The sequence below is a fragment of the Nyctibius grandis genome, chromosome 6 (assembly GCF_013368605.1).
Source record: "Nyctibius grandis isolate bNycGra1 chromosome 6, bNycGra1.pri, whole genome shotgun sequence".
Lineage (NCBI taxonomy): Eukaryota > Metazoa > Chordata > Aves > Nyctibiiformes > Nyctibiidae > Nyctibius > Nyctibius grandis.
The window spans coordinates 12,304,954-12,320,517 of record NC_090663.1 but is presented as its reverse complement, the minus strand read 5'-3'; the positions used below and the strand labels follow the sequence as shown (position 1 = coordinate 12,320,517).

The 15,564-nt window shown below is 39.8% G+C and overlaps 1 protein-coding gene across 5 annotated transcripts in view; it reads right to left on the bottom strand.

The window, feature by feature from the left end:
* ABLIM2 (actin binding LIM protein family member 2) overlaps positions 1-15,564 on the bottom strand; it is a 150,131-nt gene that overhangs the window by 44,679 nt on the left and 89,888 nt on the right. For all 5 annotated transcript variants that reach the window (XM_068403068.1, XM_068403067.1, XM_068403069.1 and 2 more), the window contains exons 7-9: positions 12,441-12,528; positions 9,116-9,174; positions 4,657-4,734 (exon numbers count right to left, since the gene is read on the bottom strand). In XM_068403068.1, coding sequence (XP_068259169.1) covers positions 4,657-4,734; positions 9,116-9,174; positions 12,441-12,528 — 225 coding nt within the window. The remainder of the gene's footprint in view (positions 1-4,656; positions 4,735-9,115; positions 9,175-12,440; positions 12,529-15,564) is intronic.

Sequence of the window (15,564 nt, the reverse complement as noted above, 5' to 3'; positions counted from 1 at the left end):
ATAAGTGTAGGTAGAAAAGTCATCATAATAATAATAAACCACTTTTTCTGTTTCTGCACATTTAAATATTGCATATTTACTACACGATGCTAAATATTACTGCTGTTTTCTTTTTATATACTGGTGCTTTCTACTCTTCTTTGTCAGTCACATTTGGCTAATCGGAGTAGCATGGCATCATTCCAGTTCCCTTGGGTATATCCCACTTACTGCTAGCTGCACAGAGAGACATGGGGAACAGATACTGTAGTCTTTTTTTAGGCAAAACGCTCTTCATTTTAAAGTGGTTTCGGCGTGCAGGGTTCCCCTACCATAAGCAGTTGTGAATAATCAAGTATGTATTTCCAACATGTACTCTCCGAATGCTGAAAAACATTAGTCAGGTCTTTAATTTTCCTATTCAGCTGTCTCCCACAGCTTCACCTCCTTTTCTGACTATGTCTAAGTAGCCCTTAATTACGGGTCACAAACCAGCAGATGATGGATTTGCACCATGGTGGATTAGTTGGAAGATCACAGATGCCACTTAAGTAAAGTTCAAATCCTTTCATGAGACTCACACAGCCAACAGAGGGAAAAGGCTGTGTCGCACCCCGTTCTCCTCTTACTACGCTTATTCCAAAAGTATAATTAGCAAAACGCCACATTTGTACAGATTATCCTTAGGATAATGGTAACTTGCACCAAAACTGTATCCAGCACATACTGTCTTGTAGATATGATGACAAGTTGGCCACATTGAGAGTGGAGAAATGGGCGGCATAATCGTTGCATTCCCAATTCAGGCTTTGCAGAATGATAAGCTCTTTGTTGGCAACCAAATGATGAGTGAATCTCACTATTCTCTGAAAATCTCAGTATGATCAGCTGTAAAACTGTAATAATGTTTTCCGCATGCAAAAATATGACATATCCAAGATTTATGTGTGCAGTGATTATATTTTTTTCTTAGTATAAGCTAAGAAAAGTTCAACAGATTTTCCAGGGAAGTTTTCTATTAGGTTAATCATGCAGGAAAAATTTAGTGTGACAACTTTGTTATCCCTTTTTCTAAAACACTGTATGAATTTGTGCAAATGTAAGCAACATGGAAAGGAGGAAGATTTCTCTTAACTAAGAAAATGGAACAAAGCTTCCATAGCCATCACATATTCTCATCCTCAAAACTAATGAAAAAATGTGTTTTAATAAAATATGTGATTCTTCAGTGATCTACAGATCTCACCTTCCTTGCAGCTACTCTAAGAAGCTAAAGAGCAATGAAATAGCCCATTAATGAAAATAAATCCCTCCCTACTGAGAAGCCAGTGGCAAGCTGTGATGCAGGGACGGGTCATGCAAAGATAAGGAGATGTCTGTCCATCAGGTCTGTTCCAGGAAGACTTTGGGTAGTATTGTACCCAAATATACAATATATTCCAAATATACTTCCAAATATACTTGGAAGGCCAAGGAGGCTGTAATAATTTCTTCTTTAAGGTATCCAGGGTGGTGGAGATTATTCTAGTGAACCCAGATAAATTCAGATTTGGAATATTTAAATGTGAATTACGGTAATTTTAGCCCCTATCTCTCAATGTAGAAGTGCAACTTGAGATGCTCCTACTAGATTTCAGAACTGTCAGGAGTAAAACTTATTTAGTTACGTAATTCCTTTCAGTTTAAATATCACAATGTAGGCAAAATTGGATCAAAAAACACCTCAGAGATACAGTTGCTTTCTAAACACTCAATTCTACAAACATTCAGCCTACACTGTTTTTTATTTTGTTTGCTTCACCTACTTTCAAATACATGAGTGGAATTCAAACATGCTAGGGAAGGCTCAAATTACAGCTAAGAGGCTTTAAGCCATTTCTTCAATAATCTGGTATTTTGGATTCTGTTAAAACCATGCTCTAAGTTGAGAGTAACTATTTCATTTGGAATATGTAATTTTACAATTGTATAATTGCAGATATGATCCTGTATAAAAATATAATGTGATTTCTATTCCTAGTATGAAAACGTACAACACAGCTATGTAACCTAACCTAACCTAACCCTTCCAGATAGATATATCTTTGCAGGGAGCTCCTAATTCTCTCTTCATAAAATTTAGCTAAGTATAAAGGACTTTTACTTAAGCCCTATTTAATTGCATGATTTAGAAATTAACTGATTTTCAAGTGGAATTTAGGGACTCTGAGGGGACGTCTGCACTGGGATAAATTTCAGTCTAGCTATAATGAAGCCATCACTAAAGTTAATGAAAAGATGCCCATTAGCTTCAAAGGGCATTGGCCTATGCCCTTTCTCAGTGCAAGAAGACACCAAAGTGTGATATCAACAGATGAAGAAAAAGTGGTATTGCTTTAGTAAACCATCTGTATGAACCACATTCAGGTTTAGTCAAAACACACTTTCTTCATGTTTCCCTAGCTGACCACTCAACCATGACCCAGAAACACGTCTCCCATGAGATGGCGCGTTGTTCAGAATGATTGCGTTGCTCTGTCTTGATGCCGCTAAAAGATTGAGTACCACGAATTCATGGTCCCTAAGCTTTAACCATTTTTTCTAAACTCTCTTTTGTCCAACATGATACTTCACAGAGCTCTCCACTTGCTAAGGTACGGTTTACTATTGGTTGTAATGATCTGAGTCCATGCTACTGCTGAAAGTGGCTGTTCTGTGTACACCTTCCCACTCTGCTCTGCCTTCCACGTTAGCATTAGAGACATGTAGATAGATGGCTGGGTCTTTTTTTGCCTCTTTGGTTGCCTGGAGGTTTTTCCTGGGTTATTTTTTAGCTGACTCTGGTTTCAAATCTGACCGATCATACTTCTTTGTACCCTCTAGTACTAGCACCAAAGGGGAGACAGGAAGACAAGGCTGGAAAAGGACAGGGCCACATGTGGGTGGGACCTTCCTTTCAGTGGCAGCATGAATTTAGATTCAGTAAAACTAATCATGAAAGCACCAAAGACAAATCTTGAGATGTCTGTATGTCATAACACTCCTGTAACAGAAAACAGATGCAAAAGATAGCCAAAGAATCATTTTGATAACACAGAAGTCCAATAACATGTTTTCAATTCTTTTTACTTTCCTGCTCATGAAAGCCAAAATAGGATTTAATCAATCTCACAGCTTTCTGACAATTAAGCAGTCAGAGATGAGCAGATATAGCAAGAACTTGCAAGCCTCTGGGGAATCTTTTTTCCTAATTGACTCATATTTGCTAGAGAACTTTATTCTTTCACAGTCCCAGCTGCCTCTGAAGTATATTACAGAAACAAATATTAGAGTTGTGTGCTGATTTAATGATATTCTTTGAAAAAACAGAAAAAGAAAATGTAGGTTTGTCCTTGACTTTTAACAGCCTGTGAAGCATATTTAAAGCTGTAATCACAAACATCAAGAAAGAGAGTACCATCCAATAGTTAGATAAATGTCACTAAAAACATATGAATCTTAGAAGAATGCTCATGCTTATAAAAACAATGAAGTGGTGCATGGCTGGAGAGATAGAGACCATTTGGCCAAAGAAAGTGCTTACATGATAACAGGCTCCTAGCACAATGAATTATCTTCATAGGAGTTGAGGTAACGACTTTTTTTTTTACTGGGAATATACCACTGGTATCCACCAGCATGGAGCTCTACTGGAAGGAGAACTCAGAAACACCAGTAAGCATTTAGATAAGGGGCAGCTCCTACACTTCTAGCTCAGTCTTACTCAGATAAAAGGTATATTGAGTTCAAAATAATTTTTACTTGAAGAAAAAAGAGACACATTTGGCTCCAATGCACTGTTTTGCTTGTCTCAGTGTAGTAGATAAAAGCCCTTAATCTTCATATAGTAACCTTTCTGGCAGTCAATCGCATCTCCAGCAATTTCCTCTGCACATGGTCCTATCCGATGAGAACCACTTGCCTTCCCGAGGGATACTTGGACAGGACAAAGAATAGACCTGGGAATACTGAAGCTCTCCAAGAAATGTTTGTATGGAACATCCCACACTCATGGATCTAGTTACCTATTGGCAGTAGCCTTGAGAATCTGGCCATGAACATTAGCTACAGCTATTATGACAAGCAAGGTACACCTGGTACTGAAAAAAATACTCAGCATAAGCTTTTATCATACTTGTTATTTCAAATTCTCTCTATGACCTTTCCAGAGCTAGCAATTCTTGAACCATAAACACATCAAAGGCCCTCTGAGGTAGGGACTGGCATTTGTCAAGGCCCAAGTCCTGCAATCACATGCATGAATGTTTTCATAAGCAATCAGATGCAGGCTCAAGAGCTCGATTTAGAAAATTTGTGTTCAAATCTAAGCTTGTAATCTACCTGTGGGCTGTACTGTTTACTTAAACTTTTCTTTTTAGAAAGCACTGTGGTATTTTGCATGCTTCGGTATAAGCCAGCTCTAGTGGTAATGTAAGTGCTATAAATACACCACAAAAAATAACAGGAAACTGCCAGAATTCTGTTACGGTAAATGGAGTATTCAAACACTTTAAATGTGAGAAAGTAAATTCCATTTTAGCGGAATCGCCAACTGCAGTGGTTTGGAGACACTAGCATTCCACACAACATGCTAAACTGTAGGAGAAAGCACGGGGTTTTCCCCATCACCCAGAATGAATTTCACCACGAAATACTCACATAGATCACACGGCTTGGAGAACCTGATGTACTTGAAGCAGGTACAGAAATAATACTCTCAGAGGAAGTCCTCGTTTCCTGTGGCAGGAGGAGTGAAACAGGTAAGAAATAGAGGAGAGGGAGAGAAAATGTAAATGTTACTTCAAAAAGAACGTGCAAGACATTTCATTTAATTTAAACTTTAGCACTCAAAAATGGCGTATTACAGCGAGCTCAAAACATATAGGCATACCAAAGACTTAAAAATACCTGCAAGACAATGAAATTGACCTTTCGAAAATGTAAAAGTGATTTTACGTATTACTTTCTTGTCCCCTTCAGAATGAAATGGCCTGGAGCACTCCTGGGCTGCCAGGACAGCTTTTGGGCACTATCAGAGACAGGTCAAGTTACAGGAGCTCTGAGTCTGGGGTCACAAGATGATATGGTGGCAGCATTTTTACTCTGAGGTTATACCATCAAACCATTGCTTCTGGAATGTGTCACACTACCATGCCATTCCCTCACAGCAAACAGCACGACATCCCGCAGAGCATCCTGAATCAGACATCCAATGGGTTAGACCTTTCCCCTCTCTGATTGTGACACTATCAGACTAATTTTAATACTGAACTGTTTTTGCTGTTTTCAATTATTCTGGCATTCAGAGTGACAGACCTTTATTGCTTTCTTTTTGGTAGATTTCTTTATGATGAAAAACATAATTACTTTTAAACAACAAAGGGTTGTGAGACAATGATATTAACAATGAGTGAACAGACTTGACATTCATAATTGAAGTTTAAACAAATCTTACTATGAAATCAATGGTGAAATCAATGGTTTTATACCCTCTTCTATCCAGATGTGTTAATTAATCATAAAAAATTCTCTCTCATCTATGGAAAAAACCTTTCCCTGATTGCAAAAAGTACATATTTTTCCATGTGCTCAGAGTGACCATCATTTACTGTCTCACTAAAGGCTGACACTTCTCACCTGGAGGCTACTAATGTTCAAACTCTTAAAAAAATTCTAGCATTATTAAGCTGTCAGGTCAAGGTAGCATCCTTCCTACTATTCCAGTCTTTACCTGAAGTATTTGCTACCTTTTAGAAGCTGTATGTGAATATATCTGCACTGTACTGTGTTAGGAGAGCAAACAAACTCAATGATCACAACTATCCTTTCACTGACCTTCTTTAGCCCAAACAGTCTCATGGATTTTTCTGAGAATGTATGTGGAGATACTTATCCATATAAAAAAGATTCCGTTTAATTTTTTGGTATGTCTGACTGGGATTTTCAAATTTTCTCCCTCTCATTTTCAGTTGTCTGACACTGAGGCTCTGGACAAGCTCAGAAGGCCTGAGGGAACAAGCCAAACACCAGCATGGAAATAGAGTATTCTCTGAGAAATACTTGTGGCTGCTGTTGAGATGATCATTCAATATGGACAGTGTATGCGCATTACTCTTCTGCATAGTTAAAGCACATTGCAACTTTCCAGAACTTGTGTAAATCACAGAATCACAGAATCAATCAGGTTGGAAGAGACCTCTGGGATCACTGAGTCCAACCATTGCCCTGACACCACCATGTCAACTAGACCATGGCACTAAGTGCCATGTCCAGTCTTTTCTTAAACACATCCAGAGATGGTGACTCCACCACCTCCTGGGCAGCCCGTTCCAATGTCTAATGACCCTTTCTGAGAAGAAATGCTTCCTAATGTCCAACCTGAACCTCCCCTGTCGAAGCTTGAGGCTGTGTCCTCTTGTCCTATCGCTAGTTGCCTGGAAGAAGAGGTCGACTCCCACTCCGCTACAACCTCCTTTCAGGTAGTTGTAGACTGTAATAAGGTCACCTCTGACATGAAAGTGTCAGCAATGCACTGATGTCATGTGCAAACAATACTTGTTTTTCAGGATGTCCCTAAAGGACGTCCAATGCAGCAGAGAAAAAAACCCTGAAGAAAATTGCACTATTTCAAAGTTTTAAACCCCATTAAAGTAAAATGATAGTTTTGGATTAACATCAGGATTCCCTAGATGAAGCTTCAGAGCTTCTTCCTGTGTCATGTGCATCAGTGTAGTGTGTTTAAGATCACACAGTGCAGCATGACCTTAAAACACATAATATACCTGGCTGAATGTACTTAATAACTTAAATTCCTGGAGTATTTTCAGTGGCTTTCCTCAGCTTAGAGGTGCCATCTTATTTTTAAGAAGAACTACAATTCATTAAAATTTCTAACTTTTGCAATCAAGGTGTAGAGTCTCATCTTTCTAAGGTACTTCTGCAGATTGCTTCTGTGCTTCCTTACGCTATTCAGTTACTCCCCTAAATTGTCCCATTTCTCTTCCTGGTGATTAAACTCTGCTCATTCCATATCTCACACATGCTCTTTATTCTCCGCACGATCCATTATCCCTTTTAGCATCCCCAGTCCATGCCTGCTGCCCATCATCTCCTAGCTTTTGCAATAAAAACTCACATCTCAGTTGACTCCATTGCTTCTGTTCAGTTCTTTTCTCTGTACTATGCATTTTTATTCCCCCTCCACCTACCTCTTTTTCCTTTATGCCTTTTGATAATCCTTATTCTTTCTCTTGCTACTTTGATTTCTTCTGTCTTTTCTAGCTTCATCCCTTCTGCTTACAATCTCACCCTCCAATCATTTTTCTTTTTGCTGTCACTCTCTTTCACAACTTCTTTTTCCCTTCCACTCCATCTCCAAAGTTGTGGAGAGTGATGCCACTTACTCTTTTTGCCTTTGTCACCTAATTTAATTACATGTTGTGCATATATCTACATATATATAGAAACATAACTTTTAGAACCAACAAACTGCAAAGACTGACCAGCAAATTTCTCAACCAGTATATCCCATTCTCAACTTTACAAGTTATGTTGAAAAGTCCATTACTACCCTCTTTGAAACTGTATCCTTTTTCTTGGTTTATTTTTTTCAATAATGAGCGTAAAGACCAAAAAATAGAGGAAAAACACAAAGAAAAGGAAAAGTCACTACACCTGGAAAAATTGTTTGAGCTCCATTCTTGTTTTTTTCCCTACTCAGGCAAAACTTCCACTGACTTTCAGATAGAGATGTCTTCCTCTCTGCTGGGGATGGGGCAGACTCCCATCCGCTCAGAAAGATGTGTTATAAATGAGTCAGCCTTTACACAGTATCTTTCTTTGCCTTTGTGAGGAAAAGGCAGCTACTAGGAAACCAGTACAACTTTGTCTGCTGCCTTTCTCTGAAGGAGGGAAAAACAACCCCAACCCACTACATTTTCAATTAATTACATAGAGTTTTAGCCTTACAATTTCAGTTACTCAGCCAGAATAAAATCCTTAGGAAGCCTGGAATACTGCTTAATAGTATTAGGCTGAATCAGCAGCACTTACTAAAGTATTTTGACAAGTTTAAATACACATGTATTAAACAATACATTTTATACTGAAATGCTACTTATTTGCTATTCAGAGCTTGCCATGAAGAGTACCAGAGCAATCGCTTCCCAAAGACATGGGTACAAAAAATACAGCCAAGATCTTTCACGGGAAAGCCCAAACCAAATTTTTTTCAAAACTGTAATTTAGTCAAAGTTGCACTTGCTAACACACCAGATTTGTAAACACTCTTTTTATAGCTGCTTGTCTGCTGTTCTGACTTGTCCCATGTCCCTTCTGTCCAAGCCTTGATGAATCAAAGCAGAGCTTTTTTGAACAAGGACACCAAGGGTACCACTTGGAGCATCAGACAACATCAGAACTGAAAAACCCCATACTTGGCCTCTACATTAAATGAGGTAGTTGCATCTCAGTCCCACCACTTCAGAGAGATCATTTCCCCAGCTACAGATTAATTCTTCATTTCCTAGGAGCAGCTTATTCATCTGCTAACCTTGTAATTATTAAAGTTGCCAGAACTCCCCCTTTTCCCCTTGCACACAGACAGATGCACAAATCATCCAACTTAAGGAGGTACTTAAAGCCAGAGATTAAATTAAATTGGGGTTGGTTTGCCAAAATTTTACAAACAAATAATAAAAAAGAAATTCCAAGGAGAGATTTTTTGTAAAAACAAATAAAGTGAAAGTCCTCTGATCTTTTAAGTGCAGAGCCACATAAAAAGAGAAGAGGTCATGCACTGATCACATCATAATCAGACAGAAGTTAAAAATTAACTTCTTTTTTTTGTATTCATATTTTCACATTTTTCCTTATTCAGCTTCTACATATAACTCTTAGGTCAGCATTCTCCTGAAATTGTAGCTTTAATCACTAAGTAAAAGCAGAATATTTATATTACATTATTACATTACATTAACCTACTAGATTTCTGTCATTTAAAATTTAAAATTACAGTCATGAAAAAAATCCAAATCCGTCCATCCAGGCCTGCTGCAAAAAAAGGGATAGAGAATAACACGACAACGGAATAAACTGGGTAAAAATAAGGTATTTTTACCTTGTTTTTTTCTTCAGCCTTTGCAGCTTGTCTACAAACTGGATGCCAAATGGACGCACCTGGAAAATAAATTTAAAGTTCTGCTTAATTCAGTTCCCCAATAGGAACCTTAAAAGGTTTAAAATAAGAACCTTATTAAACCTTCCTGTAAGGTTTTATAAGACACAGCATACTGACTGATTCCACTGCAGTCACTATTTCATGGATACGTTCAAAGCTAAAACTGGCAACTTCTCAGTATCAGTAAGCCTGATTACATACTAGGTGCACTTCAGAAAGCTATGTGGACTTCAATATGTGAGATCAACATCACAACCCCAGTCCTAAGTGTGATATAGGATTTCTGGAGCTCGTCCAGCCCAACCTCCTGCTCAGAGCAGGTTCCACTACAGCAGGCAGCTCAGGGCTGTGCCCACTTGGGTTCTGCATATCTCCAAGGATGGAGATCCCACAGCTTCTTTGGGCAACCTGTTCCACGCTCATGGTATTTTTTTTTTTTTTTTTGCCTTTTATGTAGTCAGAACTTCCTGTACTCTTATTATATGTACTCTTGTAATAATTTGGCCCGGTTCATACTAAGTAGTACACTGGGATGGAATGGAATAGCGTTGTGGCATTTAACACTAGATGAAAATCCAATCCTTTTTTCTGAATTATTAATTGTACTGACCTTACACTTCCTACATGTTTGTCTCTCATAAGTAAAATACTAAGGAACTGCATTAATTCGGGGGAATATCCATCCTGGAGGAAGCTGAAAATACAGAATGAACCAATTCTCTACAGCATGTAAGTACTGAAGAGAGGATTATGAACTCCAGAGATACAAGTAACCATAAGGGTGAGAAAGAAACTTTAGTTTTGCATCAGTCACAAAGAAATAAAACACCTTTTAAAAAGCTGAACACAATGTTCAATACTCAGTGTTCAATGGAAGTGGAATGTGTGTAGCTATATAAAGTAAAAGAATTATTTGTAAATTTTAACAGTAAAAGGAACCTTTATGTTTATGCCAGTCTGAGCTTGGACAAGCCACAAACTAAAGCTCCGCACAGTTAAATAATATGAGTGCACTGCAGCTTCTGCCTGACTCAATGGGAAGTTGAGAACTTTTGTGTTATAAATATTTAATGTTTATACTGGGTGGAGAGACCCAAGAAGATTTATTGGAAATGCTTTGTTTTCACAGCAGTTTGATAGTTTTCTAACCAGTGGATTTTGGAAACAAGATAGAAACAGAAGGTCTATTTCCGAGAAGACAGATGAAGATAATTAGAATTTATTTCACAAAAATAACCCAGATGAACCCTGACTCAAGCAGTACAACACTATCTATAAGAACAGACTGGATAAATTACGTTTACTAAGTTACTGAAATTTTTGGGTAGGACTGAACCACTAAAAAAAGGTCTTTATAGAACCTTTAAAATCAATGTTAATTTATGTTCCAGTGATGAGTAGGTGTGAGCTTGCCCACTGGAACAGTTTGTCCCAGCTGCCGCATAAGTTGATGTAAATCTTCCCAAAGGTTTTTCGTAGTACTCAGATAAACTTTTTTGAATGACTTACTCCTATCTGTGGTCACACAAAACTGGCTGGGAAACTTTTTCATACTGAAGAAAAAGAGTCCTTTCACCCAATAGCCATCTGCTGGGTGACCACTGAAGACTCAATTTCTGCTAAGGAACATGCAACACCCAAAGGAACCTTACATTAATTAAAAAGATAAAGAACAAGTTATAAAAACCTAGGGTGTGAAATTTTTTATTGTCTAACACATCAGGTCAAGCAGTCCAAAAACCTAACCACAGATCTTTCATGACGTTAACACCAGTTTCTAACGGGAACTGCTCTTTCAGGTGAAGATGAGAAGTGTATGATAGTAAGCTGGTATTAATGTTTCATGCATCAGAAAATAAAGGGAATAAGGTGGGTCCAAATTAACAGGACCTGAGCATGCTTTGTGACTATTTGAATTAAAAATCAGCACAAAACCTAAAAAATATCCATCCTTATAAGAAACTGAAGTGAAAAAGAAGATTCACTGCAACCCAGTTTCAGAGGGTTTGAAATCTAGAAACAAATTTGTAGTTCGATACCTTTTTTTTTAAAGTATTGATTTCCCAGGGGATTTTAGTACCGCTAAGCTGCTTTGCAATTGGAAGAACCACAGCATTTTCTGGCTCCTGAGGGAGAATCCATGAGCACAGACAAGGATCATTATGTCCTTTAATGAGCTAGTTCTTGTTGTAAACCAAAGTGACAATAAAATTGTCATTTTAAATAACACACTAAATTATAATTAGATCTAACTGAGACCACTGTTGTGTTTTAAATAAAGTCTAACTTTTCCAGCTTAATGAATGATTTCAAAGTATGCTTCTAGAAAACTGCGGACAATTGCAAAGTTGTAATACAGAGTTGGGCAAGCATGTGATTTTAGGATAACACACTAGCCTTGCATTTCCCACATCCTACTGAGTTTCTCTTTTCTGTTTTCCTTTGAAAAGATACTGCCAGTCAAAGACAGAGGCAAAAGCCTTCATTTTCTCTGGTGTCTGACCCTGTATTTAACTGTGTAGGCATTGTTTTCTTTGATCAGTTAAGTACAGCTAAAAGTTGCTACATATGAAATATAGATTTTAGCTCACGTCTAAGTTAAATAACTTTTTTTCCCATTGAATAAATCATTATGCAAGTCCTTCTCTATTACCACTGAAATTCCCTGACAAGAAACACTGAATTTCTCCTGTGCAAGCTTATGGCTATGTAAGGTATAGGCATATTGTGTGACAAGGGCTTCAGCTCCATGGCATCCTCTTCTCCACCCTCCGAAGGCACTTAGGTCTGACTGACAGGAATTTGGGTAGGGATCTTCGGATTTTCTCCTCGTACCCAAGTGAGCAATAGGTACAGAAGTGGACTTAGCACTGCAACAGCAGCTCTAGGGAACCTGCTGTCCCATATGTGTGTTAACTTTCACCTGGACCATTTATTACTGTAGAAAAATTACATTTTTGCAGTAAATGGAAAATTTTATAACCTTCACTGTCAAGTACTTGCATCTGCAGGAAATAACTGCTACCACTCATCCTTCATACTTACTATTGGATTTGAACTGAGAGAGAAGTAATGGTGAGTAAGAAGCAACAAGGGTTTGTTTTTGCTTTTCTTTAGCCTACGCACTGCATTCTTCGCTTTCTTTGGCAGTTATGAAGCGAGAATATGTGCTAAACAGCTCAGCCATGCTAGCAGACATGGGCAAGAGGGCCATGCTGCCAAGTGTAACTGGTTTGTTTTCTGGGCTGTGTTTGTTTGGTTTTACCTTGAAGATACATTTCTTCTCCTTCTGCAAACATCTGACTGCACCTGACACATCGTGCGCACGTTGGGTGATAATGTTTTTCTCCTGCCTGTTTGGAAAAAAAGGTACAGATGATTAAGTATACTCATCAATTTAGCAGCTTCACTATGAGGAGTTTTTCTTTCATCCTCTAGAATATGACTAATTAGAATAAGTTAGTTAATGCCAATTTGCTCAACAATCTCCTACAACCACAATGCTTATTTTTGATTATGGACAATTCATGATTTAAAATGTAATTACAGTCTTGCCTACACAAAAAAAAATAATGTGCAACAGTTAAGTCTCTGAATTTACAGAATGGAAACAATTCTATACAGCAAACACATTTTCCCTGTAGACAACCATACTGTGCACCAAGTGCAAGGTAGCTTAGAACTCACCTGCAGAAGGAAGTTGGGAGGTCATAACCTTGAGCATGCATTTGCAATTCACTGTATGTTCTTCATGATCCCACTAAACATGTACTCTTAACACACAGCAAGAACCATCTTGTTGAAGGAATGTTTGTATCTGCTTTGAAAGTGGCTTGCAGGTAACGGGTACTAAATGGTTTCCATGAGGAATGTGCAGAGCTGCCACTTTTGGGTACTGTGCACTAAATCATTCACATAGACAAGTGAGGAGCTTTGACAATTGTTCTGAGATTAATCCTTGCAATTGAATACCACCATTTGCACTGATTGCAAGAAGAAGAGGACTGAGCCCTAAATTTGCACAGAACAACTTAGTAACTCATCAATTATCATAAATTTAAATTTCCAGTTAACTTATAACCCCATTAATTTAAACTGTTTCACCATTAACCTCAGTGTGTTTTTCAAGAGGAGACATCTACCTGCTAAAAGGAGCAAAGGCTTGTCTATGTCTGAACATCAATGTGTAACAGAGAGAAGGGTGAAGTTAACCTCAAAGGACTATCAGAAAAGAAAGCCAAGATTTAACACTGTTACTACAGGCATGACTTACTCTTTTTCATTGATTGAATGTTGAAGCCTTCAGAGGTATTTATACTAAAGAACATAAACTGTCTGGGGGCTATTTTGCCATTCACAATATCAAACAGAGAAGTGTGATAAATTTAGGATAAAGAATGTATTGAGTTCTGTCCAGGGGCGGATCAGGAGCGAGTTGAGAGTTTGTGGGTGCGAATTAAGGGGCAGGCTGGCAGGGGTGATACTGTTGTGGGCGTCTGTTACAGGCCACCTGATCAGGATGAGGAGGGTGATGAGGCCTTCTACAGGCAGTTGAGAGAAGTCTCGCAATTACAGGGCCTGGTTGTTGTGGGGGATTTCAACTACCCTGATATTTGCTGGGAGGCCTTTCAGCCAGCCATCCTCAGTCCAGGAGGTTCCTCCAGTGCATTGATGATAACTTTCTGATGCAAATGGTGGATGAGCCAACTAGGAGAGGAGCGTTGCTGGATCTTATCCTCACTAACAAGGAGGGTCTGGTTGAAGAGGTGAAGGTTGAGGGCAGCCTTGGTTGTAGCGACCATGAGATGGTAGAGTTCAGGATCTCATGTGGCAGGAACAGAATAGCTAGCAAAATTACAACCCTGGACTTCAGGAGGGCCAACTTTGGCCTTTTCAAGCAATTGCTAGGGGAAATCCCATGGGACAGGGTACTAGAAGGTAAGGGGGCTCAAGATAGTTGGTTAGCATTCAAGGACTGCTTCTTCCGAGCTCAAGATCAGAGCATCCCAGCAGGTAGGAAGTCAAGGAAGGGTACCAGGAGACCTGCATGGTTAAACAGGGAACTGCTGGGCAAACTCAAGTGGAAGAAGAGGGTGTACAGATCATGGAAGGAGGGGCTGGCCACTTGGGAGGAATATAAGTCTGTTGTCAGAGGATGTAGGGAGGCAACTAGGAAAGCTAAGGCCTCCTTGGAATTAAACCTTGCAAGAGAGGTCAAGGACAACAGAAAGGGCTTCTTCAAATACATTGCAGGTAAAACCAACACTAGAGGCAATGTAGGCCCACTGATGAATGAGGTGGGGGTCCTGGAGACAGAGGATAAAAAGAAGGCGGAGTTACTGAATGCCTTCTTTGCCTCTGTCTATACTGCTGGAGGCTGTCCTGAGGAGCCCCGGACCCCTGAGGCCCCAGAAGAAGTCAGGATAGAGGAGGAATCTGTCTTGGTTGATGAGGGCTGGGTCAGGGACCAATTAAGCAATCTGGATGTCCATAAATCCATGGGCCCTGATGGGATGCACCCGCGGGTGCTGAGGGAGCTGGCGGAAGTCATTGCTAGGCCACTCTCCATCATCTTTGCTAAGTCGTGGGCAATGGGAGAGGTGCCTGAGGACTGGAGGAAAGCGAATGTCACTCCAGTCTTCAAAAAGGGCAAGAAGGAGGACCCGGGTAACTATAGACCGGTCAGCCTCACCTCCATCCCCGGAAAGGTGATGGGACAACTTGTCCTTGGTGCTGTCTCTAGGCACATCAAGGATAGGGGGATCATTAGGGGCACTCAGCATGGCTTCACCAAGGGGAAGTCTTGCTTAACCAACTTGATAGCCTTTTATGAGGACATAACCCAGTGGATAGATGATGGTAAAGCTGTGGATGTGGTCTATCTCGATTTCAGTAAAGCGTTTGACACGGTCTCCCACAGCATCCTCGCAGCTAAACTGAGGAAGTGTGGTCTGGATGAGGGGACAGGGAGGTGGATTGTGAACTGGCTGAAGGAAAGAAGCCAGAGAGTGGTGGTCAATGGGACAGAGTGCAGTTGGAGGCCTGTGTCTAGCGGAGTCCCTCAAGGGTCGGTACTGGGACCAGTTCTATTCTATATATTCATTAATGACTTGGATGAGGGAATAGAGTGCACTGTCAGCAAGTTCGCTGATGACACAAAACTGGGAGGAGTGGCTGACACACCAGAAGGCTGCGCAGCCATTCAGAGAGACCTGGACAGGCTGGAGAGTTGGGCGGGGAGAAACTTAATGAAATATAACAAGGGCAAGTGTAGAGTCCTGCATCTGGGCAAGAACAACCCCATGTATAAGTACAAGTTGGGGACAGACCTGTTGGAGAGCAGCGTAGGGGAAAGGGACCTGGGGGTCCTAGTGGACAGCAGGATGACC